Source organism: Mustela erminea, chromosome 13 (genome assembly GCF_009829155.1).
Source record: "Mustela erminea isolate mMusErm1 chromosome 13, mMusErm1.Pri, whole genome shotgun sequence".
NCBI classification, from domain to species: Eukaryota; Metazoa; Chordata; class Mammalia; order Carnivora; family Mustelidae; genus Mustela; species Mustela erminea.
This window is the reverse complement of record NC_045626.1, coordinates 82,613,921-82,641,254: the sequence shown is the minus strand read 5'-3', so window position 1 is coordinate 82,641,254 and position 27,334 is coordinate 82,613,921. Positions and strand designations below refer to the sequence as shown.

Genomic DNA, 27,334 nt, shown 5'->3' with positions numbered 1-27,334 from the left:
GATTTAGGTTCCTGCAACGTTTCCGTGCTAAGTTTATGACCTTTGGCAGTGGCAACTGTCCATGCTGAGGTCCTAGCACCGGGGGCTGCAGGGAGGGTATCCACACGAGTGGGCTGCAGGAAAGATCTTGGAGCAGAGAAGGAAGGTGTGCTCGTCCCAGCCCACGTGCGTTTCTGTCCTTATTGGTCTCTGCCGAATTCATGAGTAACAAGGGTTCCTGAGCTGAGACCTCTGAATAATGATCTTAAATCTGTTGTTTTTCCATGCCATTTGCTGTACTGATAGGAGCTAATGAGACTCTCCCCATATAAGGCCTGTTCATGGGGCCTTTTGGCATTTAGGAGTGAACGGTGCAAGAAACAAGCATCTGGGTAGAGTCTTAAGAATGTGGGTTTAAATGGTGAGTGAGTCTGTGGCCTTGATTTTCCAAGAGAGGCAGGAAAGCCTCTGAGACTCCTGAGTAGAACGCACTGTGGTTTAGAATTGGGTCATCTGGTCTGGGCTGTCTTCCTGAGGCTTGACCTGAGGCGGGAAGCCAGAAGGATTTCATGGAAAGCGGCAATGATTTCCTGACCCAGAGAACTAGATGTTCACCCTCGCTGAGCAGCCCCAGGCCAGTCTCTCACCCTCTCTGTGCTGGGGGCCCTGCCCTGCCAGAGTAAGAAGAACAAACAAAATCTCACCATTTCCTGGCTAGGGCAGTGGATAAAGGAAGAAATAGTAAAAGAGGAAAATGTGTATGAGGAAAGTGTCATTATGAATTCACCAAGGAACCCTGGGGTGCCATAAAGCACAGTTTGACCACCGCTGATTCAGCCCGACACCTTCTCTTTTACAGATGAGGAAACAAGTCCAGAGAGGCAAAATCCAGGGCCAAACTTCAGATTTCTCAACCCTACATTGAGGGCTTTTCAGGGAAACAAAATGTTGGGGGCAGCTGTGGGGTGTCTCGTCCCAAGCTCGGGCAAGTGAGAGGCAGAGGGACGGAACCAGCCGGGGTAACTGCGTGTGTGTAACTTGGTGCTTACCAATGACTGAGGGTCTCCCTTAGTGCGGGGGCTACAAGGGGTGTTGAGCAGAGTGGAGGTCAGACCGCTGAAGAAGATGCCTGTGGCTCTGCCTGGAACAGAGTGGCTGGGTGGAATTGCAGTTAAGAACAGGGACTCCAGACAGACTGTGCCTGGGTCTGGATCCCAGCTTTCTCCACCTCCCACTGTGAGACTGGTGTAAATCCCTTAACCCCTCAGGTTTCCCACTTGGAAAATAGGGACAAGAATAGTGCTCAGCGTAGTGTGCTGCTGGAGGGACTCGTTAAGAAGATCCAGGGGAAGGGCTTAGCTCTGCACCTGGCACATAGTAAGTGCTCAGTAAACACCAGCAAATGGCATTCTAGATGGAGGTGCTGCGACCTCAGGCTGGGGCTGGCGCCTGGTGACTGCCCCGCCTGTCATCCTATAGAAACAGTTTCTAGGGAGAGCACAGGGAGGGCGAGAGAGGGAAGAGGAGAAGGAGAAGGAGAGGGTCGCTCTGGCTCTGCGCATCCAGCCTCCCGAAGCAGCTCTGTCCGATGTGGGTCACAGTGGAGGCTCTGGGGGCCTACAGGCTGCTCTTGGCCCCTCCCGGGGCGGAGCGGCTCTCTGATGAATGAAGCACAAAGGGAGAAGCTGCTATTTATAACACTGGGAGTCAGAGCACTCGGAGGGGAAGGCAGGAACAAAGAGGGCCTGTGGGGAGAGTCTGCAGCAGGTGGCTGCCAGGCAGGGCGGCTGGAGATCTTCTAGAGCCTGTGATTCCCAAATTGTCTCCCAGCAGTTCTCATGCCCATGGTGCCCACGGGTGGGATTCGGCCCATGGGGGGAGTGGGGGCAGGGTCCAGCTGCATCCCGGGAAGGGGAGCAGGTGTCCCACGATGACGAGCAGCTGCAAGTAAACTTGGAGGTGCCAATGAAGACATCCAAGTGAAGACGTCAGGGAGACAATTAGATAAACAGAGCTGGAGCTCAGAAGGCAGCTTCCCTGGAGGAGGTGACAGGAGACAGAGAAAGTCTAGATCAGGTGCTTAGCCTGAGGTCAATAGAAGAGATGGGCGATTTGGGACCTGGGTCTGCCGTGGTCTGAACACGTATCAGAATTTCACCTACGTGTGCCTTATTTTGGGGAAGGGTCCAGCAGTCACCATCAGATACTCAGGAACCCAGGACTCAGAGAAGGGAGACCTCAGCTTGATACCGTGGGAGATGCCAGTGGTCCCTGGTCCTGTAGAGCCCTCCTGACTCTGCATCTGCTTCCAGGCGCCTGGTGGACCGTCTGGAGAACATGAGGAAGAATGTGGCCGGGGATGGGGTGAACCGCTGCATCCTGTGTGGAGAACAGCTGGGGATGCTGGGCTCCGCCTGTGTGGTGTGTGAGGACTGTAAGAAGGTACCGCCACCCTCCTCTCCCTGCTTCCCCGCCCATCTCGTGCACGGGGCCAGACCTGGGCTCCAGCCAAGCCCTGGGTCTTGGGGATGGAACTTGGATCCTGAAGGGTAGTTGCCAACATATATACTCCTTTGGAGGTGCTCCCATGCCTGACTATCTTCTAGGCAGCCCTGATTCTGGTTCCTGTCCGAGAAGATGCTCTGACTCTTCTGTCCCCTTGGACCTCAGCTCCATCCAGGGTGAACTAGGACTTGAGCTATGGTTAAGCCTCCAAGTGTCCTGGTTGTGGCCGAGCGAGTTATGTATCAGGCTCAAAAGCGTGTCGGGCAGGTGTCTACACTATGTGTACATGGAAGGTTGGCCCAGCCTCCTCTTACCCTGGCTTAGAAAGCCCCTCTCCGGCCAAGTTAGAGCCATTGATTGGGCTTCTTGAGCATTTTTTCTTGAAGGGGAGTCTTCTGTGCTCCCTCCTCCTGCACCTTCCCCTCAAGCTGTCAGCCCTTGAGTCGGCCCGTGAGTTCCAGGACACGATACAACTACCCTTGGTTCTGTCCGATTCCCAGGAGAGGGATGCGGGGGAGCACCTGAGCTGGGGACATCCATAATGTCACTTGGCATCTCCTGCTTGGGGTTCCCCTTAGCATTTAGAATGCAATACTGGGGAAAGTTTATCTAAGCTAAAACACTTACCGGCTGTAGTCCATGAGATAGCAAAAGCTTCATGACCTATTGGGTTTTCCTTTTTGTCTTGACTGCCAGGCAACTCAGCCAAAATATAACGTTCAAACCATCACACAGTCATAGCTTTTATAAGGATAACTTTGTTCTCCTCAGAGAGCTGAACCTGCAACCACAGGCCAGGTTAGGTCCAATTCATGGGGAAAGAAAGAAGAACCAGTTTAATAAACAAACAAATATATGGGCCTCTCCACTGGGAAAACCAGGTCCATGATCTCCCCTGTGTGGACACTGAAAACTCGGACCCCACAGGGACTCTTAGAGAACTCAAGAGAATTTACTCATCCAGGGCTGGAGAGTGACTCTAGTTCTTGTTGTTGGAAAGCAAGACTCAGACTGGAACTTGAATCCTAATTGGCCTTGGCCATGGGAGGGAGGTGAGAAAGAGAGAGCTCAAGCTCTTGACATCCATCAAGAGAGAATGGGGCTTAACGGCCACCCTTCCCAGTCCCTTCGCCCCGATCGCTGGCAGCTCAGACAGAGCCTGGCATGTCTGAGTGTGCTCTGGCCTATATTTTGTCCCCAGAATGTCTGCACCAAGTGCGGAGTGGAGACCTCCAATAACCGCCCACATCCCGTGTGGTTATGCAAAATCTGCTTGGAGCAGAGAGAGGTGAGTGCGTTAGTCCCGTCTGGCTTTGGGGACACCCTTCCGTGTTAGTCCAGCTCCCCCTTCCTCACTGTAACCAGGGGAACAGGGTGGCAGCCGCGGGCTGGGGAACCGGGTAAGGGATTGGTACAGAGGTGCCAGCTCAGCGGTGAACGCTGGCGGAAGAGTGATGTTTGAGTGAATTTCTCTACTCCCCCTTCCGTTGACTTTTCTCTTCCTAGAAGTAGGGAATGTACACATTTAAGAGGTGGAAGGCTTGGAGTCCGCTTACGGTCCTTCCACTCTCTTGTGGGGTAACCTTATGGCAGTTCCTCACCTTTCTGACATTCAGCTTTCTCCATCAAGAAAATGGGTATACTTAGACCTGGCTACTGAGTGTTTGGGGGATAGTGTGTGAGTCACATAGGAATTGTGACAGGCTCTGTACTGTGGGCAGGGAACAATGTATTTTTTAAAAACGATTGCATTTATTTATTTGACAAACAGAGATCACGAGTAGGCAGAGAGGCAGGCAGAGAGAGAGGGGGAAGCAGGCTCCCTGCCGAGCAGAGAGCCCAACGTGGGGCTCCATACAAGGACCCTGAGATCATGACCTGAGCCGAAGGCAGAGGCTTTAACCCACTGAGCCACCCAGGTGCCCCCTGCAGGGAGCAATGTTAAAAATTGGTGCTTGTGGAAACAGGACTCTTAGTGCTTGGCCGCCATGTCTTCATCCTGTCTTCCCCTAGGTGTGGAAGCGATCCGGAGCATGGTTCTTCAAGGGCTTCCCCAAACAGGTCCTCCCACAGCCTATGCCCATAAAGAAGAACAAGCCCCAGCAACCTGTCACTGAACCTGCTGTTCCTGAGCAGGTCACACCTGAGCCCAAACATGCGGCCCGGGCTCCGAGCCGAGGTAAGACAAAACAACTTCTCCTTTTAAGACCAAGGACACATCTTGGCTAACTGGTTTACCTGGAGCATGTCCTGACATCATGTCTTGTGTTTCCACCTAGCTGGTGGACAGCCAGCCTCAGGGCTTGGGTTTAGGACCCCTTTTTCCTCTGCGCAGCTCAGAGGAAGAACCCTTTTCAAGAAAGCAGCCCAGGAAACCAGTTGGAGCTTCCTCAAAAAGTCAAAGATAGGGCTACGCTACAATCTAGCAGTCGCACTACTGGGTATTTACCCAAAGAATACAAAACACGAATTCAGAGGGGTACAAGCATCCCAATGTTTATAGTGGCATTGTTTACAGTAGCCAAGATAGGGAAGCAGCCTGTGTCCACCAACTGATGAATGAATAAAGAAGACATGGTAGCCATAAATATAGAGATATACACAATGGAATATTACTCAGCCATGAAAAAGAATGACATCATGCCGTTTACAACAACATGGATGGAGCTAGAGAGTATAATGCTAAGTCAGGCAGAGAAAGATGAGCACCATATGATTTCACCCATATGTGGAATTCCAGAGGCCACAAGTGAGCAAAGGGAGGGAGAGAAACCAAGATATAGTCCCTTAACTGTAGAGAACACACTGATGGCTACCGGAGGGGAGCGGTGGGGGATGGGTGAAGGAAGTGACGGGGATGGAAAAGGGCACTTGTGATGATGAGCACAGGGTCTTGTGTCTAAGTGTTGAGTCACTATATTGTACATCTGGGATGAATGTAACACTGCATAGTGAAGTGTGATACAGTGGCACTATCGTATCGTATAGTGCAATATGGTAACACTCTTGTCCAATGGTGAAATTAAAATAACTTTTTTTTAAAGATTATTTAAAAATAATCTTTTATTTATTTATTTGACAGATAGAGATAGGCAGAGAGGCAGGCAGAGAGAGGAAAGGACTCAGTCTTCCTGCTGAGCAGAGGTCCCCATGTGGGGCTCGATCCCAGGACCCCGGGATCATGACCTGAGCTGAAGGCAGAGGCTTTAACCCACTGAGCCACCCAGGTGCCCCTAGAACTCTCCAGCAACGCCAGGCAGCCAACACCTTTTGTTGTCATCTCTGATGGAGTATTTAGAGGTATCACAGAGGTGGAAATTAAAATTAGAAACTGAGAGACTCCCATCATCGTGGTACACACTGGAGCCTGAGTGGGACTTGCTGGGAAGGACCTCCTTGTCCCTGCGACTCCTATCAACCATCAGTAGAGTATCTGAAATTGTACTAATTAAAAGTGAAAGATGAGTAAAAGGGAAATTGCTAAAAGGAAATGACCATGGCTATAGATATTATCATCCTTATCCAAGTAATATTATTAATTAGTAAAATGAATGATAAAAGGGAGAGGCAAAAAAATAAAAAAGAAGGAAAAAAGCAACTCTAATACGAACATGTTTTAATTGCCTGAGACCAGTAGGCTTGACCAGACGAGGCCCTTGTAATGAGCTCAGTGAACACTAAGTGATAAAATCTGGTCTGAATGTCAGTTCTGGAGGTCAGTGCCGGCAATGCTTCTGAAAGGTAGGTTGTAGTCGAAGGTCTCCGAGTTGAAATGTCCTACTGGGTCTCCCATAAGATGACTTCTCAAGGGGTCCTGTACAGTGCTTGGCACTCAAAACACATCCTCCAGACGCTTTCTTCCCGATGTGGCCCAAGCCAGGTCTATTCCTTGCAGAGAATTACCGAATTCTCAACATACACCACGTCCCCAAGGAGCCCCCAGTCTAACCTCCGGAACAGCCTTCTTCCTGGTTAAGCTTTCCCCTCTGTAGACTGGGAAGACTGCACAGCCTCACCATCAAGATCTGGGACATCTGAGACCAGGATGACCCGAATCTCAGTTCTAGCTCTACGAGTCACCTAGCCTTCTGAGACTCTCCTCGTCTGTGAAATGGGGTTAATAACTCACTGGGTTACTGTGAAGATTAAATGAGATACTAGATGGTAGGTGCTTTGCAGAATGTAGTGCTTAGTAAATATTAACCAATATCGTATAATGTTAAAGACACAAACACACACATCGATAGTATGAATTAGCTTATCAGATAAACTCTGGACAAAGCAAATAACTCCCAAACCATTCATATCACTAGAAAGAAAACATCACCAGCATTGCACAGTGACACATGAAAAATTATTGGTGGTAACATCCAGTGCTGGTGGAGGTGGGGGACATTGGTACTTTACAAACTGTTGGTAAGACTATAAATCATCTCCAGGCTTTTGGAAAGTGTTATGGCAGAATTTATTAAAATTCAAAGTGTACATCCCATATGATCAGGCAGTCCCTCTCTGGGAATATATCTAGCAACAATCAAAGGGCCAATATAAACAGATATTTGTGTAAGTGTATTCACTGTATCATTATTTATGGTAGCAAAACCCCTGGAAAACCCTAACTGTCCATTAATGGGATTGTTTAATGGATGATGGTACAACCACACCATGCCATATTAGGCCTCTTTTAAAATTGAATGATGGAAATGTGTATTATAGATTTGGAATGATGCCCACGATAGAAGCTTTCGATACTCTTTTAACAAACCCTTATTGAACACCCAGGGAGTTCCAGACTCTGTTCTGTGCCCCAGGACTACAGTGTTAAGTGGAACAGACAAGATCCTTGCCCTCAAGTGGCTAAAATTGTCCTGGGGAAAACAGATACTCGACAAACATCATGGCCAAATACCACGTAATACCAGATAGTGATGGGGTCCGGAGGACAGATGAAGCAGGTGCAGGGGACAGGTGTGGCAGGAGGCTCTGTGTTGGATGGAAAGGTCACAGAAGGGCTGTCTGAGGAGCTGGTAGAGAGGGCTTATGGAACATTTGGGAATGTCACGTGCAAGAGGACCTGAGGTTGGAGCATGCCTGGTGAGTCCTGGGGAAACTCAAGCGAACAGAGAACATTCTAGAACAGTTTGTATGATCATTGGCTAATGATCCCAGTTTGTTCTTTTTAAAACTTGTGTGTGCTCACACGGGCTCATGCATGCAAAGGAAATCATGTGAAATAGTGAATGGGAGCTACATCCCAGGGGAAGTTGGGCGAGGGGACTTCCAGCTCATTTTATAAAAGTTCCTGAGAGTGGCAGGAACTTTGTGCGCTCCTTAAACGAGGGCTCACCCAAACCCGTAAAACAAGGGCTCCCCCATCATCTCTCTCTCTCTCTCTCTCTCTCTCTCCAGGTGACACTGAAGACAGGAGGGGCCCAGGTCAGAAAACAGGTGGGTCCTGCTGACTCTGTCTTGTATTTTGGGACAGGAGCCCTTCTATCCTTCTATCCCATCCCTCTGTTGCCCTTTCTCCATTTAACGTGTGATTTCCCCTCCAGGTCCTGAACCAGCCTCCGCACCCGGGCGAGGAAGCTATGGGCCTCCTGTGCGCAGGGCCTCCGAGGCACGCATGAGCTCAACCAGCCGGGACTCAGAGAGCTGGGACCACGGCCACGGTGGGGCTGCCGGCGACTCCAGCCGGAACCCAGCAGGTAGGAGACATGGGCAAATCCAGACAGGCTTCCTGGATGAGGAGAATCCAAAGGAATGGCGGTTACAGTGTTTTAGTCCATGTATTCTGTATTTATTGAGCATCTGCTACGTACCACATTAGATGCTGGAAAGACAACTGAGAAACAATTCTGACTCTAAACAGATATGTTTAGTAATATCTGTTTCCTGCTCTAATGCCAACTTTCAGGAAAAGGTAGGGGGATTTGCCCTCCTCCCTGGAAGCCCTGAGGAAAATGCAATGTGTCTCTGAGCAGAGTTGAGACACTTCCCTCTCACAGACCCACTCAAGTTCTTTATTTTTCTTGGCCAGTGGCCTCTGCTGTCCATGAGACAGGGTCGGTCAGCATGGCCAGGATGTCGCTCATACTGCTCTCGGCTCACTGGTGCCCAGTACCTCTGGCTGTACTCGCGGGAGATTTATTTGCCAAGAGTGCCCACTGGTGGGAGTCCTTGATTCATGGACTTTAGGAAAAATGTCTGCTGGATGAGAGAGATCAAAGCTCCCTGCCTCCTGTGGGATCCCTTAGAGCCACTTCATTTCCTTTTTAAGCGAGGACATGAGACTGTGTCCAAACTTGGGTGGGCTGAATATTCAGGTCCCATATTGACCTCTGGCTTCTCTTCCTCAATAGTGGGTCTGCAGCATAGACCCATAGTCCCTCTTCTTCTTCTTGGCAAGAGAGCTGGGCACGTACCCTCTGTTTAATCCACTGTGCACACCCCCTAATGAACCTGTGATTCAGATTCATAGAGAAAGGAGGATTTCTCAGCTCTGCAATATCACGGAATATTTGTTGTCTACTTACTATGGGCCAGATGTTGGCCCAAGCTCTTCTCATACATCTCCTTTAATCCTTGTCACAGCCCCAAACCCTGTTATGAAGACTTCAGTGTCTCAGTGGAGACACTGAGCTCAGAGAAGTGCTGCTACTGGGCCAAGGTCAAACAGCCGATCATTGGTTCCAATGGAAATTAAACCCATGTCTGTCCAACATCAAAGCTTGTGCTTGTTTTTCTCTTCTGGAGGTGAAGTTTTTATTAACAGTGCTTTTTAAAGAAAGCATCTTTTTAAATGGTGGTAAAATACACTTAATATTAAATTTACCATTTTAATTACTTTTAATAGTAGCATTAAGTGCGTGCACACTGTCCTGCAGCCATCACCACTAACCAGCTGCAGAGCCATTTCATCCCCAACTGAATCTTTTACCCATTAAACAATAATTCTACATTCCGTTTTCCCCCAGCCCCTGGTAACCACTAACCACTATGGATTAGCTTATTCTTGGCATCTCATATAAATAGAATCACATAGTATGTGACCTTTTGTGACTGGCTTCTTTCATTGAGCATCCTGTGTCCAGGGTTCATTCATGTTGTGGTATGTATCACAACCCGGAATTCCTTTTTAAGGCTAAATAAGATCCCCGTGCATGGAGAGACATTTTGTTTATCCATTCATCTGTTGATTGATCTTTGGGTTGTTTTCACATTTTGGCTGTTGTGAATAATGAACATTGATGTGCAAATATCCATTTGAGTCTCTGCTCTTAATTGGGGGGGTAGGTCTATGCCTAGAAGTGAGATACCTGTACCATATGGTAATTGTATGCTTAATTTTTTAGGAACCATCCATTCTGGTTCTAGAGCAGCTTTACCAGTTTACATTCTCACCAGAAATACACAGGCTTCCAGTTTCTGCACATTTTCACCAACATTTGTGTAGTGTGTGTATGTGTGTACCCATCCTAATGCATGTGAATGGGTATCTCATATTTTTTATTTCCATTTCCTTGATGATTAGTGATGTTGAGCATCTTTTCGTGTGTTCATTGGCCATTTGTATATTTCCTTTGGAGAAATGTCTGTTCAAGCCCTTCGCCCATTTTTTCATTGGGACGTTTGTTATTATTGTTGAGTTTTGGGAGTTCTTCATATATTGTGGATATTAATCCCTTTGCAGATCTATGATTTGTCAATATTTTCTCCTATTCTGTGGGTTGCCCTATCACCCCATTGATAGTGTCCTTTAATGCACCAAAGTTTTAAATTTTGATGAGTCCCATTTTTCTTTTGTTTTCTGTGTTTTGGGAGTCATATTCAGTTACTCCAAATATTTATTTATTTATTTGAGAGAGAAAGAGCGTGCAGTGGGGAGAGGCAGAGGGAGAGAGAGAATCTCAGTCTCATGACCCTGAGATCATGACCTGAGCCAAGAGTCAGATGCTCCACCAACTGAGCCACCCAGGCGCCCCCTCTTTGATCCATTTTTAGTGAACTTTTGTATATGAAGCCTGTGCTTTTAGCCTCTGTATTATTTTGCCTCTTGAGGGAAAAGACAGTCACACAACACTCCTGAGCCAGATTTGAACCCCTGTCCCTCAAGAGTCAGAGTAAATGCTACCGCCATCTAGGAAGCTTTAGCATCCACCTGCCCCATCTTGTGCTGAGTTCATTGCTCCCGCCTTTGAGTTCCCAGAGGACAGACACTCAGCTCTAATTAGTGCTTGTCACCATCTAAAACATAGTAAAGCCAGAATCTCTCTCCCAGAGAGCAGTAGAAGACGGGATCAGTGTATCCATGTACCTTAGGTGTGTGTTAAAAGCACTCGTTCCTCTGCCCCACTCCAGACCTACTAAATCAGAACTTTTGGGGTCAGGAACCAGACTCTGCACTTCTTAAGGAAACTCTTCCAGTGATTTCCGTGAAGGCCGAAGTTTGAGAACCATTGCTCAAGAGCCTGAAAAGTTAGATATATGAGTTTGGATGTTTTCTTGAAGGAGCTAGGGAGCCACAGAAGGATATTGAGCAAAGGGCCAGCATCTTGTATTTTTATATCATTCACACATCCCACAGTATGGCGACTCAAGTCCTAGCTGGGGGCACTGGGGTTACTCAGAGGGGCCTGTTGCTCTAGCCACCTCGTGCTACCTAACCTCTTTGTACCATCTGCAGAAGGGAGGATTGCAACCCTTCCCGATCTCCTGCGGCCCGGATGCCCTTGCTGTGTAGTAAAAGGCGCAGTCATGCCGGCAGCCCTCGGTGATGAGCCAGACTAAGCCCCAGAGGGAATTCCGTCAGGAGTTCTGAGGGTGACTTGCAACTCAGGTCCCAGATCCTCAACAAGAATCAAGTCAGCCCTGCATGTCCCATTCAGTAATCCTGACACCTCCCAGTGTCCCCTTCTTTGCAGATCTGGGCCATGGAGTTAGTGCCCTGGAATAAACCAAAATCATCCCGACTTTTCTTTAGGCTGCAGAGTTTTGTCTGGGCATCAATAGCCCTTTCATGTTGGTATGCCCAAACTCCAAGTCCAAACTCCACCTACACCAGGAAGCTCTTCCCGTCCCCCTAGCCAAAGGTTGCCTCTTGCCTCCATCCTCTGAAATGCTCCTTATTTACCTCTATGGCCATGTCAGTTCGGTGTCAAGGGCACAAACACCAGAACAGAGCACAAACACTCAGCTCTACCACCTGCCAGCTGCATGTTCCCATTTTACAGATCAAGACAGCAAGCTTTCAATTATTATAAAATGAAAAGAATGGCAGTAATCAGTCTTATCTTCTGGGGTTGTAAAGGGTTAAGTGAACTGAAACCTCACAGTGGGCCTTGTAAATTTCTCGGAACACAGCCCGGCATGCTGTGGGACCCCAGGGTGCATGATTATTCACTTTCTACCTCCTGGGGCAGGTATAACATAACCTGCCCCAGGTTATTTTTGGAGTCAGACAAACGTGGTTGAAGGTCCTAGTTGCTTCCAAGCTAAGTGACCTTGGGCACACTTGAACTGCCATTTTCTCTACTGCAAAATGGGGACCACACATGACTTTGAGTTCTGAGGGTTCCAGAAAGTGATGCTTATGGCCTGGCACATCTGAACCACTCAGTGAATGTGGGCTATTACTGCTGTTTTATAAGCTCATTATCTCAGGGTCTGTCTCCTTCCTCCGGACCATGCACTCTTAGAGGAATTAAGATGGGTTTTGTCCATCTTTTCTAGGGATTGACTCTTTGTAGACATTGAATGAGCAAGTGAGTGAGTGAATGAATGAATGAACAAATGAATGAACAAGGACCCAAATGAACAAACCACGGTGCTACTGCAGGACCCCAGCCAGAGGTGGCAAATCACCTGCTGTCATTAGCATTCAAGCACCCCTCCAGCAACAAAGAGCTGAATTCAGGAAAGGTGGGATCCAGACCAGTGAAATGCACGAGGACAGAGCTTTCTTCCAGAAATGTCATACCTTCTGGATGTATGTACACAGGCACTGCTATGTACATTATCCCCTTTGATCCCCCAGTAGCTGCACAGGAGACAGTAGCATCTGATGGTCTCAGGCAGAATCTGGAGACCAAATGCTTGAATTCAAACCCTGGCTCTGCCACACCAATAAGGAGACATTAGTGAGCTCCTTAGTCCTCTGTGTCCAGCTTCCCCATTTGTAAAATGGAGATAATAAAGCACCCACTTCATGAGGTATAGAGATTAAATAGGTAATATTTAAAGTCCCTGAAACATGGAACATGGTAAGCATTAAATAAATGTTAAGTCATTATTATCCTATAGACAGAGCTGTTGCCTCCATGAGACATTTGAGGTTCAGAAAAGGTGATGACCAGCCCAAGTCACACAGTTTATATGAGAAGCTGGAGGCAGAGCTAGGTCTGTGTGAAAAGGGAGACCAGAGTCAACAATAATAATATTTAGGGCATCTGTGTGGCTCAGTGGGTTAAGCCGCTGTCTTCAACTCAGGCCATGATCTCAGGGTCCTGGAATTGAGCCCCGAATCAGGCTCTCTGCTCAGCAGGGAGTCTGCTTCTCTCTCTCTTTCTGCCTGCCTCTCTGCCTATTTATGGTCTCTCTCTCTTTCTCTCTGTGTCAAATAAACAAAATCTTTAAAAAAAAAAAAACCCAATAATAATATTTAGAGTTTACTCCATGCTAGGTGCTATTCTGGGCCCTTTGCTTGTACTGTACCATAGCATCTCTGTGCAACCCTAGTAGGGAGGTACTATTATCCCCATTTTGCAGATCAGGAGCCAGAGGCCCAGAGAGGGCAAGACACTTGAAGAAGGTCACACAGGTGGAGACAGCATCATGAAACCTTGGCTTTTTGCCCCCCGTGTCACTGCTGTGACTTGCACAGGGGGTCTGAGTGTTGCACAGAGAGAAGGCACGGAGAGGAGGAGGGGGTCTGCACTCAGTTCAAACCCAGAAGGCATTGCCTCGTGCCAGCAGGCCAGTTCCAGGCTTCCTCCTGCTTCCACTCTGTGTCCGCATGTGCAGGTATGTGCGCGCGCACGCGCAGAACAAGACAGGTTCTTTCTTTTCCCCTGCAGGTTTGCGACGGGCCAACTCCGTGCAGGCCTCCAGACCCGCCCCCGCCACCATGCAGAGCCCCGTGCCGCCCCAGGCCGCACAGCCAGGTACCTGCCGCCTGCCCACCCAGACTTTCACTCAGCTGGGACCCCGGTATCTCCTGTCCTTGCTTCCAGAGCCCGCCCGGCTTTCTGCAAAGCCACAGCCACCACCAAACCCTCAGCTCTGCAAAGATCCTGACCATGAGTAATCCTCCAGGTGGGGAAGATGGGCACAGTGAGAGGGCACCAGTGGACCCGCGTTGACGGGCTTCTTCAGGCTCCATCACTCCCTTTCACAGTCCTTAACTCATGCACCTGCCACCTGCCCTCTTACTTCACATCTTTCTTGAAATCGATTCACTTGAAAAACGCAATGGAGAGAACTTGGTATCGCAGACTCTCTCAAGGAAGTGCTGGGGACCGATGCTCCCAGAAGTGTGAGAGTCAGGAGGACATGGTGACCAAAGAGATGAGTAATATGGAAAAATCCATACGAATATGGATTGCATAAAGCAGTAGCAATAATGCCTGACTGGTGCAGTTAACATTGTGTTATTTTAAGAGGAACCTGTAATAATGTGAGAACCCAGTATCCCATGTCCTAAAGACATGGAGCAGTTTGCTAGGGTTATCCTAACAAAGTATCATGCACAGAGTGGCCTAAAAGTACTGATATTCATAGTCTCACAGTACTGAAGGCCAGAAGTCTGAAATCAAGATGCTGGCAGAGGTGGCTCCTCCTGGAGGCTTCAGGGAGAACCCTCTCTCCTAGCTCCCGTTGGCCCACAGCTTCCTTGGCTGGTTGGTGGCCTTCTCTCTGTGTCTTCACACCGTCTTCCTTCTACGTACATCTCTGTGTCCAAATCTCTCCTTTTTTAAGGGACATAGTCGTCTGGTGTTAGGGCCCACCCTGATGACCTCATGTCAACTTGATCGTCTGCAGAGACCCTCTTTCCAAATAAGGCTGCATTCAGAAGGACTGAGGGTTAGAACTTCAGCATCCTTTGGGGAGTTCAGTTGAACCCATTGCAGGGGGTAATTACAAAAATTAATGCGATGAAAATAGAACCACGCAGTGAGACTGTCTGTATGCCGGCCTGCTGAAGGGTCTGAACCCAAGGCCTGTTCTTTTTTGCTCAAAAGGGAAATTCACAAAAGTTAGAGAGGTGTTAGAGACGAAGTAGCACCTAAATGAGACGTTTCCATGATGGAGTTGGTATTGACAGGCAGTGGGAACTGAAATGACTTTCTTGCTGTTTCTTGTTTCAACATTACTCCAAGCCCCCTTCTGTGGCTCTCCCTTGCATCCTATGCTATGGGAAATGTAGTTGTAAAGAATCCACTGGACCAGGAATGATACATAGTAGTGGACGGTGGAGTCAAAGCATAAACCTGCATATCACCTCACAACAATTCCAATTCCATTTCATTTATCAACTTTGTAGCAGTCGGTGAGACACAAAGAGCCATTTCACAGAGGAGGAAGCTGAGGCCCGGGAAGGAAGCACTGGGGCTTGAACCCAGATCTTTCTGACCTCAGAGACCCCCAGTGGGACCATTTTTGCATCCCTGGGTGCCTGTGGCCATCACCTGCTGCCTCCAGGCCTCTGTCCACAGTCCTTAAATGAAGGGCTATAGGGAAGAACACCTAAATGATACCACCTTGTCTGCCCTGTCCCTCTCTCTTTCCCCATTCAGGGCCTCCAGGAGGCAGCAAACCCGGCCCTGGACCTGCAGGACGCTTTCCAGATCAGAGACCAGGCAAGTGTTCTTTCTTCCCATATCTGCCCAGTGGGAGAGCAGGGGCTGCCAGACCTTCACTCCCTCTGCGCCCAGAGACCCATCTGATGAGCTCTGAGGGGTCTCCCTAATTCCAAAACTCTAGATGGTCCTCACTAAGATGACATAGCTAGAAAAGGACAGCACATACAGTGGTTAAGAACACAGACTGCCTGGATTCAAATCCAGGCTCCTTTCCTCTCCAGCTGTCAAGTCACTTAACTTCCCTGAGCCTCTGTTTCCTTATCTCTAAAATGGGCATAACCTCACAGAGTCGATGGGAGGATTAAGCAAACCAAGACATATAAAACCTTAGCCCATGGCCTGGAGCGGATTAGGATCATGCTAAATGATGGTGATTTTTCATATGAGCAGTATGACTCATCATCAGTTACTAGAGCTACGGCTTACTCATTGCTTTCTAGCTCACCAGGTACTGTTTTAAGTGCCGTCCATGTAGTAATTTTTTAAAAGAATAGCTACTAGTTTTGAGCACCTCTAGGTATTACAATTCCCATTTTACATGTGAGGAAACTGAGGCTCAGAGACATTAAGTAACTTGCCCTGGGTCACACAGCAGAGATTCAAACCCAAGCCGTCTGGCTGCAGAGCCTATACTACTGATCAGTACCCCCATAAGATCTGTTTTGCCTGCATCTGAATCAGCTCCTGGGACTTGTTCTAAGACCCAGACTCCAAGGCCCATGGCACTGCCTACTGAGTCTGGGTGGGGCCCGGGAACCCATTTTTGCAAGCTTCCCTAGGTGGTTTTGATAAAGGCAACATTCAGAGGACCCGTGAATAACATGATGCAGTACTCCCGTCCCCCGTCAGCTGGTTGTGGCGATCCTCCATGGTTGGTCTGGGTGGTTCTGGTCCCCTGGCTTCCTGTCAGCTGGATCTGGCAATCCTCCACGGCTGGGCTGCATGGTTCTGGTACCTTGCCAAACACATGGTATACAGTAGGTGCTTATCACTAGCGGTAACACTGCAGCAGTTGCTGATGTCACCGCACAGAGACTCAGCTGACTCTTTCCCGCCCTCTCCCCATCTCCCCTGCAGAGGTGGCTCCCGGTGACTCTGGCTATGCCGGGGCCACTGCCCCACCCCGGGAGGAGAGAACAGGGGGAGTTGGGGGCTACTCAGCAGTTGGCGCCAGGGACGACCGAGCGGGCCCCCCACCGGGCCCCTATTCCCAAGCCTCTGCTGCTGCCCCCCAGCCTGCCGTGGCCCCTGCCCGCCAGCCCCCACCCCCGGAGGAGGAGGAGGAAGAAGCCAACAGCTACGATTCGGATGAAGCAAGTAGGTGGCACTTCCGGGAGGAGTGTCTGGGGAGAGTCACTTTGGGGTGTCGTCCCCGGGGGCAGAGGAACAGGCCCCTGTATGCCAAGCCTAATAAACATACCAACCAAGTTATAAAGATACAGGTTGGTGTTACTAACTTCACAAAGCAACATCAGCTTTCTAAAGAATAGATGCTATGTGTATTTTTATTGTGATAAACACGGAATATCAGAGTTACCGTCTGCATCATTTTAAAGAATATGGTTTGACTGTATTTGCGATGCTCAGTTTGGTGGTTCCTCAGCGAGTCAGACGGAAATATCACATGGCCCAGCATTTCATGTCTTTCTTTCTAGCTAGATGTATGTACTTTGATAGCCTCTAAAACTCTTTAACGTATATCTTCTAGAAGTAATATCTTAACCATAATTTAAAAATTCCTAGACATTTCCTCCTACATCCATCCCTTCAATGACTTGTAAAGTGCCTGTTCTGGGCCTTGCCCATTCGGACCCAGAGTCCTAGGGACACACATGCACACACACACCCCAGTGACAGTCATCCTGGGTGTGTCGGAGCAACAAGGGAGAGCTGCGATGGCCTTTGTGTGCTGGAGGGAGACATAGATGGACGAGTGTCTGGATCTAATATGTATTGTGGGGTTGGGAGCATTGCAAGAGCTCCTAGTCAGGGGGACAGACAGGACACAGATGGAAGAAGTGACCCATGGTCATTTTCAGTGGCCTGGCTTTGACCCGTCTTGTCGCCTCTCCTTGATGGAAAATGGCAGAATATTCCAGGCAGAGGCAAAAGCAAATGCTCAGACTCATTTCTTCCTGTTGTGACTATGTGAGCACCGACTGTGTCCTCTGTACTGTGCCCAGTGGGGACACAGCAATGAACGAGACAGTCACAGCCCTTGCCGTCAGGGGGCTCTCGGTCTAGCAGGATGGGAAATCAGTAATTGGGCAGTTGCACACACGATTAAGTGAGAGTCAGTGATCACAGGTGTGCTGAGGGCTCCGAAGGAAAGGAGGGTCTACCAGGATGGGGTATCCAGAGCAGGGACCGAGTCTTCCCCTCTGTAGGCTCAGTGCCTCCACCAGACTGGGCACATAGTAAGTGCTTAGGAAATGTTTGCCGAGTGACTGAACGAATATTCTCTTGGTTCCTGCCTCTGCCTCCTTCAGCCACCCTGGGTGCCCTGGAGTTCAGCCTTCTCTACGACCAGGACAATAGCTCCCTGCACTGCACCATCATAAAAGCCAAAGTAAGTGAGAGGCCAAGCTGGGGACCTCTCGGAATGCTCAGGCATGTCTTGGGGACTTGGGGATGGCATGGGTGACCGGGCCTGTCTATGTGTGACAGTGACAGTGATGAGAAAGGGGCAGGAATTAGCCACGGATGCTTCCTTTGGAGGACTTCCTTTGGGGGGTGGGTGCAGGGGGGGTTTCACCGGGCTGTCACTGCCTCCTGGGAGTGGAGGCAGCCGCCAGTCAAGGGCAGAGCTGAAATGGGCCAGGCTATGTCCGCAGCCTCTGGAGGGACTGAAGCAGAGGGGCTGCCTGGCAGTGATGCCAGCCGGACTTGGTAGCTAACAGGCCTACCCAGTGGCTCCTTGTGCTCCTATGACTGTCGGGCTGGAGCAGCAGCCAGAGGCGGGGTGGGGGAGGGGGCACCCATTGTTGCCGATACTGGGCCATCTCCATGCTGTGGGCTCCAGGGGGGAGCGATCCGACTCAACTCCGGACCCCGAGGAGAGCTGGATGATGCCAGCACCCAGTACTGACTGGAGTCCCCCCCCCCCACTTCACCCCACTACCCCCCTGCTGCAAGCCTGGCACATGCAGAAGCAGAAGCAGGGCTCAGGAAGCAGACTTCCTGGGTTCAAACACTAGCTCCATTGCTCTCAGCTGTGTGATTTGGGGAAAGTTACTCAATCTCTCTGAGCCCCAGTGTGCCGTTTGTAAATCCGGTACAATAATGTGCCTCTCCCATAAGAGTATTAAGTGTAAGGCGGTCACACATTCCTGTTTGCCTAAGACAGTCCTTAGCCAATCCCTGTGACCCTGCCGGAATAATGAAAAGCTCCCCTTTTTGCTCATAATATGTCCCGGTTTGGATGATAAATGAGGCTAAAGCTTAGCACAACTCCTGGATCAACATGCCCAGGGCACATCTTCAGCAGGTTTTGCTGAGCACCTGTTCTGTATCAGTGCCTGTAGCGAGCGCTTACATACCCCAAGAGCACAGTGAGATCAGCACATTCATTGGCTCTGGCCATCCTCCTGGAAACCTTGGAAGGTAGGGACCATTATTAGCCCCGTTGTACAAATGGGGAAACTGAGTCTCAGCAAAGTAAAGCCTGAGGTCACACAGCTGGTAGGGGTAGAGCTGATTTGCACCCAGATGTAATGGTTTTGCTTTCGGCCCATTCATTCCGTCCTCTCCTTCAGCTCCAGCCATGGGGGAAAGCCACACCATCACCACCCCTCAAGACGGGGTACAGAGAACCCACCTGCTCTCGGGCTGTGCGGGTGACAGATACGAGCAGTGTGTGAGGTGTTCGGCTGTGGGATTAGCTTTGGTAAACTGGCATGAGCCGCCTCGAACAGAGATGTTCAAGGTCAGATTTTAAAAGCGTGGTGTCTGCCAGTTTGCAGCCTTGGCAATCCCCAGCAGTCATTCCAGAAATGTTCATTACATGCCTACTCTGTACCAGGCACTTCCTAAAAGCTGGGGATCCTAGCATGAGCTAGAACTGGGCCCTGCCTTCACCGACTTCATGTCAGGGAAATGGCCAAGAAACTGTGGCTGTGGCATTTCCTGAGTATCATAGGCTTTCCACGATGATTTCATTCTGCTTAATCTTCACAGCAACTTAGGAGGAAGTTTCTATCATCTTTCCCATTTTACAGACAACAAAACTGAGGCACAGAGCTTAAGTGACTTGCCCAGATCACATACCAGGAAGTGGCAGAGCTGGGATTTGAACCCAGGAAGTCCTGCTCAAGAGCCTGTGCTCTTACCCATGAGGCTATTCTGCCAGCTTTCTCCCTTATCTCCTACTTTGTGGCACCCTCTCCCCATTGTCCACACCCACTAGTGCTATACCCAGAACTCACCCTTCACAGGTGAGGTCTCAGTTAATCCCCCCCAAAACCCCATGAATAGGGACTGCAAACAGTCCCACTGAACAGATGGGGAAACTGAGGCCACAAAGATACATGGCTTTGGGATTAGTACTATGAGAGAGGATACTAGGAGCCTAGAGGTGGGAACACCTGCCCAGCCCTAGCATAGGACATTGGACAGAGTACGTCTGGGCCCCAGGAATTTGGGGTCTTGCTCATATTAACAAGCCCAGTTTAATTACTACCCCAGGAAAACTCCCTTCCCGCATGGTGTCTCACTCAAGCCTCATTCAAGCCCAGGAGGCGGGGGTCCAGACAGATCCTGTGTTCCCCATTTTATGGATGGAAAAACTGAGGTCTCTGAAATGAGTGTGGGGCCAGGGCCAGAACTCAGGCCCCCTTTCCCCAGCTTCTCTTTCTCTCCCATCCTTGTTCTGGAACATTTCCTTCCATGCTAAGAACAACAGTCCAGCCTTGATGCAGAAATCACTGTGCACCAGGCTCTCGGCTCAGCATTTCACAGGTAGAACCATGTTTAAGTCTTACCACTCTGTGAAGCAGGTAGTTATCGCCTTTGACAGATGAGGAAAATGAGGCTCAGAGAGGTTAAGGAACTTGCCTAAAGTCACACAGCTGGGAAGTAACATGGCCAGGCTCCAAACCCCGTTTGCCTGATTCCACCATTCTTCCCAGCATACTTCATTTCCCTCCTCTGTCTTTGGAAGAGGAAGCACACAGGAGGACTGATGGGCAGGACAGATGCCAGGGGCTGTGCCTGTGACAGCTGAGCGTCAGGCCCTCCCAAGGCCCTTCATGCTGTTGCCTTTTCTGTCGCAGGGACTGAAGCCCATGGATTCCAATGGCTTGGCAGATCCCTACGTGAAGCTGCATCTCCTGCCGGGAGCCAGCAAGGTACCATATGTCCTGGACCTCTCAGCAGACTGGGCACATGGGCCCTGGCAGGCACCCAAGGTTCCCAGATCAGAGCCTAAAATAGCCCCCCTAACTGGCCCCAAACGCCCCTCCTTCCTGAGTGGCAAAGTCCTTGCAAGGGGTATGGGGTAGACCATGAATTATTCCCCTTCGAGGGGCAGGTGCTCTGCCCATGTCTCCAGCCAAGAAATGGGGGGCTGCAGGGAGCTGCCGAAGTCCAGGAGAGAAGCAGAAGCCCCAGTTAGGCCATCCGCCTGCTCAGATACCTTCAGTGGCTCCCCAGTGCTGACCGTGGCTCACCTCCCCCACCCACTTTATGTCCCATCCAAATGCTTCTCCTCTCCAAAGAGAAATGAATAACTCTCTCCAGGCTCTAGTGCTAAGCACCTGAGAAAATGTTTGTTACTGAGCAAAGGCGCTCTGCTGCCCCGCCCGCCTCTCTCTCCCCAGCCAGCTCGCTCACCTCCGTATCTCTACCTTGCTCTGGGGAAGGACAGTGGAGTTAATTCTCCTCTTTTTGGACGGACCCACTCAGAGCACATGGCTAGAAATGAAAGGGTGCTTTCTTGAATTTTATTTTCTGCTTTGTTGTGTTAATTTGACGTGCATGTCCCCCAAACAAGGGTGACTGTACACTTGGTTGCATGATCTTGGGAGAATGGCCATTAAAAATCTATGCAAGTAGGAAATGCCCCATGACACAAAGAGGACACGCATGTATGCATTCACATACACACTGTCTCTCCCTTTTTCTTTCTTTGGATCAAGAAAGGAGAGGCCCTCTCATGGACATGACCAAACTGTGAAGTGTTTGGCCGCTATTCTTTCTGACCCGCCAGTTACATTTGCTTCTCCTCAACACTCTCTTCTTTGCTCACACCCAAATCCAAACTGGCTTTACCAAAGTGTCCAGTGAGTCATTTACATGTTAGTATGAATTAGATTTGCTCCCAGGCCACCTCTTCTGGATATAGTGCCTTGTTAGTTGTCTTTCTTAGAGTAAAATGAAAACCTTGTCCCCTAAGGACTTTTAGGCATGGAGGATGTTATTTGGCAAGACAGAAGAAACTATTTCAATACCTCCCAGAAATTGTTTTTTCACTGCCTATAAGTGGATGACTCTTTATTTCTGCCTTTCTGGCCTATAAATCACTTTTTTTCCCCCTCATGCTTTCTAATCTTAGTGGAAAGTTCAAAGAGAGGGCCCTGCACATGGAGAGAGGGGTGGCCCAGTGCCCATTACTGATGAAGGCTGTAGCAGCATAGGGTATGCCCTCCACTCACTGAGAGCATACATGGGAGCAACTGGGCCCCCAGACACTTGTAAGGGGAGCAGACGCCTACATCACCCACCTTCCCACCCCAAGTCAACCCAAAGGATGGGGCTGCAGGGCTGGCTTCCCACCAAGGCAGGTGTCTGTCTATCTCTCTGGGCTCTAGTCCAACAAGCTTCGTACGAAAACTCTGCGGAACACCCGGAACCCTGTCTGGAATGAGACCCTTGTCTATCACGGCATCACAGACGATGACATGCAGAGGAAGACGCTCAGGTACCTGCGCGTGGTGGGGGAGGGGACTGAGGCTGGGGAAATGGAGAAGAGGGGCCAGAGGCCACTCTTGAAAATATATCTGCAAAGTTTCTTTCTTTCTTTTTTACCTCTACAAAAACAACATATGTTTCTGGTAGAGACTTTTGAAAATACAGATAAAACTCTTAACATCATGGTGTCTGGATGTTCAGGTCATATGTGTATTTATGTGTGTGTGTGTGTGTGTATTTACAATGTGTGCAAACGTTTCTTATAAAATTAAGTGTTCTAAACACAGATGGTTCTAATAATTAATCAGCCTCTTTTAACACTATATTGATGCCATTTAATATTCTTTTTTTTTTTTTTAAAGATTTTATTTATTTGTCAGAGAGAGGGAAAGAGAGCGAGCACAGGCAGACAGAATGGCAGGCAGAGGCAGAGGGAGAAGCAGGCTCCCTGCCAAGCCGAAGGCAGCTGCTTAACCAACTGAGCCACCCAGGCGTCCCGCCATTTAATATTCTTTATATTCTTCTCCAGTGTTCTGTTAAATTGCATTTTTAATTATGCAGGTAATAAGCAAATACATGTTTCTCGTGAATAAAAACTTACAGAGAAGGCAAAGCTCCTTTTAAATGTTAGACCCCAGGGTGTGTGGGTGATTCAGTCAGTTAAGCGTCTGCCTTTGGCTCAAGTCACAATCCCAGGGTCCTCGGATCGAGCCCCGAGCCCCCGATCAGTGGGACTGATCCCTGCTCAATGGGGAGTCTGCTTCTCCCTCTCCCTTTTCCCCTCCCCCCTGCTCACTCTCTCTCCTGCTCTCTCTCTTTCCCCTGCCTGCTCGCTGCCTCTCTCAAATAAATAAAAGCAGCCTTTTTTAAAATTTAAAAAAAAAAAAAAATGTCAGTCCCCTCCACCAGCCTGGGTCCACTCCCTCCCTCCGTGAATATGTGCCTATTCCTACTACTGCTTACAACCTAGAAAGTACCATGCTGTATAGATCTGGAACTTGCCTTTTCCCTTAACATTGTATCTTAGAGTTATAGTTGTGGGAAGACATTTAGATCTGCCAAATATTTGACTGCTTCGGTGTGTTACACAGAACGATTTATCACAAATTTTTAAAAATGTTTTATCATTAAATATTACAACCGTACAGAAAAGTGTAAACATAATAAAACAAACATCCATAAACTCAGCACTCAGTCTTTTTTTAAAATTTAATTTAATTTAATTTTTTCAGTGTTCCAAGATTCACTGTTTATGCACCACACCCAGTGCTCCATGCAGTCCGTGCCCTCCTCAATACCCACCACCAGGCTCACCCATCCCCCCACCCCCTCCCTTCCAAAACTCTCCGTTTGTTTCTTGGAGTCCACAGTCTCTCATGGTTCGACTCCCCCTCCGATTTCCCCCAACTCACTTTTCCTTTCCTTCTCCTTACGTCTTCCATGTTACTCCTTATGCTCCACAAGTAAGTGAAACCACATGCTAATTGACTCTCTCTGCTTGACTTATTTCACTCAGCATAATCTCCTCCAGTCCCGCCCATGTTGCTACAAAAGTTGAGTATTCATCCTTTCTGATGGCTGCATAATATTCCATTGTATATACGGACCGCATTTTCTTTATCCATTCGTCTGCTGAAGGGCATCTTGGCTCTTTCCAGTTTGGTGATTATGGCCATGGCTTCTATGAACATTGGGGTACAGATGATCCTTCTTTTCACTACATCTGTGTCTTTGGCGTAAATACCCAGTAGCAGCTCTTAGTCTTTAAGAAAATCTTAATATTTTGCTGTATGTTCTTCAGCTTTTAAAGCTGATATTATTTTCAAGAAAGAAAGCATTGCAGATGCGGACCAAAGCTCCCGTCATATCCCCCCTGCCCATCCCTTCCTTTTCTTCGTCCCCTACTCAGGGCAAAATGCACACTGAATGGTACGGCTATCATTCCCAAGCATGCTTTCAACGTCAACTACATGATTATGTATCTAGAAACAATGATGGCATTGTCTGGAATGTTTTTAAATTTTTTAAAAGATTTATTTATTAGAGAGAGAGAGAGAGAGTGAGCAGCCAGGAGGGGCACAGAGAGAGGGAGAATCTCAAGCGGACACCCCACTGAGCTGCAGAGCCCCACATGGGGCTCGATCTGTCCCAGGATCAAGAATCAGACTCTTGGGGTGCCTGCGTGGCTCAGTGGGTTAAGCCTCTGCCTTCGCCTCAGGTCATGATCTCAGGGTCCTGGGATCGAGCCCCGCATCAGGCTCTCTGCTCCGTGGGAAACCTGCTTCCTCTCTGTCTCTGTCTGCCTCTCTGCCTATTTGTGATCTCTCTCTGTTAAGTAAATAAATAAAATCTTAAAAAAAAAAAAAAAAGTCAGACACTTAACCTGACTGAGCCACCCAGGTGCCCCAGGCCTGTTTTAAATTTTACATAAATGGTATCAGTTTCTTCAGCCACGATCCTGTGGAAGGACGTCTAGGTTGTTCCCAGCTTCTCTCTTTTACAAAGTTGCAACGAGCATTCTTTACGCTTCCTTGTGTACATACCAGTGTCTCCTTAGGATAGAAGCCAAAAGGGAGTGTTTGTTGGATCATAGTGGATGTTTTTTTGTTTGTTGTTCTTTTACAAGTCATACAAACTGCTTTTCAAATTGGCTGTTCCACGTCCATTCCCAGCAGCTACACTATTATTTTAAGAAAGCATTTTTGGGGCACCTGGGTGGCTCAGTGGGTTAAACCTCTGCCTTTGGCTTGGGTCATGATCTCAGGGTTCTGGGATCGAGCCCCGCATCGGGCTCTCTGCTCAGCAGGAAGCCTGCTTCTCCCTCTCTCTCTCTCTGCCTGCCTTTCTACCTACTTGTGATCTCTCTCTCTCTGTGTCAAATAAATAAAATCTTTAAAAGAAAGCATATTTATTGAAGGGTAACAGCCACTTAGGAAAATGCACACATGACAACTGTACAGATTGATGAGTTTTTACGCAGTCAGCACTCTGAGGTCTGGGAACAGAACATTCCCAGACCGCAGACACCCTGTCCCTGGTACTGTCCCTCTAGTGAGGACCCCCCCCCCCCCAAGGGTAATCACGACCCTGACACGTAAAGGACAATGAACTCAGTCTGGCTTTGTACTTTACATGAAGGGAATGATACAGCGTGACTCTTTCCTGTCTTTTCACTTAATATTGTATTTGTGATACTTGCCCAAGTTGTGTGTGTAGTTGTAGATTGTTGATTCTTGTCACTATTTTTTTTTTAGATTTATTCATTTATTTTAGAGAGAGAGAGAGAGAGAGCACACGGTGGGGTGAGGGGGTGAGGGGCAGAGAGTGAGGAAGAGAGAGAATCCCAAGCAGATGCCTGGCTGAGCACAGAGCCTGATGCAGGGCTCAATCCCACATCCCCAAGATCATGACCTGAGCCAAAGTCAAGAGTCGGAGGCTCAGCCCACTGAGCCACCCAGTGTGCCCAATTTTCCACTCTTTAGTATCCCTTTGTGTGACTGTACTAGTTTCCTTTACCTGTTCTACTATTAATGGACATTTGGTTGGTTTCCCTTTGGGGGCTATTATAGTAGTACTGCTAGGAACAGTCTACTGACATTGTATTACGCGTGCTTTTCTTCTCAGGAGTGTAATGGGAGACTCCTAGTGTAGGTGTATGCTCGGCTTTTTAGAAACTGACAATTTTCCGTAGGGAATGTACGAAAGTCCCCATTCGTTCACAGCCTCATCAACACATTGTCCTTCCAGCCGTTCTGGTGGGTGTGTAGTGGTGTTGTGTTATGGTCTTGCCTTTCCCTGATGACCAATTACAACACTGTTTTCCATGTTATATTCTTATGGTTGTTTCATGATCTCTCTTAAGTATCCCCCATTATGGAATACATACGTTATTTGAAACAACAGTGATAAACGCCTTTGTAGTTAAGGATTTTTGCACTTCTTATGTCTTTGAGATAAATTCCTAGAACTGGCATTATTGGTTCAGAAATGATGATCCTTGGATGCCTGGGTGGCTCAGTGGGTTAAGCCTCTACTTTCGGCTCAGGTCATGATCTCAGGGTCCTGGGATCAAGTCCCACATCGGGCTCTCTGCTCAACGGGGAGCCTGCTTCCTCCTCTCTCTCTGCCTGCCTCTCTGCCTACTTATGATCTCTCTCTGTCAAATAAATGAATAAAATCTTAAAAAAAAAAAAAGATGATCCTTAAGTCTTTGGAGACACGTGGCCCTGCGGAGGGACGAGGTTGGTCACAGTCTCACCAGCCAAGCAGAGACAGCTTGTTTTCCCAGTCCTAACCAGTGGGGGGCCCAGCCATGAGGGTGCCCTGGCTCTCCAGCGCTTTGAACATTATTCAGCAAATTGATGAAGCAAGTCAATGGCCAAGGGGGAAGATACCCTTGGTCCCTACCTCCCGTGCCTCAGGGGGATGCATCCTTCCTCCCCTTTGGTGTCTGTCAGGATGAATCATCATGCCGTGACCGGTCCTTTTCACCTCCCGAGGGACCTTTCCGTGACCTGCCCTTTCTGTGTGTACTTCTTCCTACTCACTGCTATTCGGAGCAGATAACCAGGGACAATATAGTGTTTGAGGATTCACAGAGATCTGGATTCAAATCCTGGTTCTGCCTCTTACCTGGGAAAAATTATTCTACATCTCTGGCCCCCAGTCTCCACTCTAAAGTGAGAAACTCACAGGTTTGCATAGAGAACACATTAAAGCAAGAGAGGCTGACAACATTCCTGGCCCAACTTTGCAGAAGATTATGTGTAGATGGCCATAAAGCATTCCTTAGCTGCCGGGGAACTATAAATCAAAACCGCAGTGAGATACTATTGCTGAAAGACCGACAAAAATCAAAGTTAGCAAGAAAGAAGAGCAGCCAGAACCAGCATGGCCTGCGTGGGGGTAAAATGGGTGGAAACACTCTGGAAAACTGGAAGTTTCTACTGAAGCTAAACGTATGTGTAGGCTGGGACTCAGCATGTCCACCCCTAGGAAGATACACAGTAGAAATACATCCATGTGCATACAAAAGACTCAGACAGGAGTGTTCTCTGGAAGCTTTATTCATCATAGCTTAAAGC

At 48.6% G+C, this 27,334-nt stretch overlaps 1 protein-coding gene across 3 annotated transcripts in view; it reads left to right on the top strand.

Annotated features, from left to right (window-relative positions):
- Positions 1 to 27,334, top strand: part of RPH3A (rabphilin 3A) — a 100,208-nt gene that overhangs the window by 57,524 nt on the left and 15,350 nt on the right. For all 3 annotated transcript variants that reach the window (XM_032310746.1, XM_032310747.1, XM_032310745.1), the window contains 11 exons: positions 2,292 to 2,421; positions 3,686 to 3,772; positions 4,498 to 4,663; positions 7,894 to 7,932; positions 8,040 to 8,192; positions 13,560 to 13,646; positions 15,279 to 15,341; positions 16,422 to 16,661; positions 17,834 to 17,913; positions 20,615 to 20,689; positions 22,151 to 22,260. In XM_032310746.1, coding sequence (XP_032166637.1) covers positions 2,292 to 2,421; positions 3,686 to 3,772; positions 4,498 to 4,663; positions 7,894 to 7,932; positions 8,040 to 8,192; positions 13,560 to 13,646; positions 15,279 to 15,341; positions 16,422 to 16,661; positions 17,834 to 17,913; positions 20,615 to 20,689; positions 22,151 to 22,260 — 1,230 coding nt within the window. The remainder of the gene's footprint in view (positions 1 to 2,291; positions 2,422 to 3,685; positions 3,773 to 4,497; positions 4,664 to 7,893; positions 7,933 to 8,039; positions 8,193 to 13,559; positions 13,647 to 15,278; positions 15,342 to 16,421; positions 16,662 to 17,833; positions 17,914 to 20,614; positions 20,690 to 22,150; positions 22,261 to 27,334) is intronic.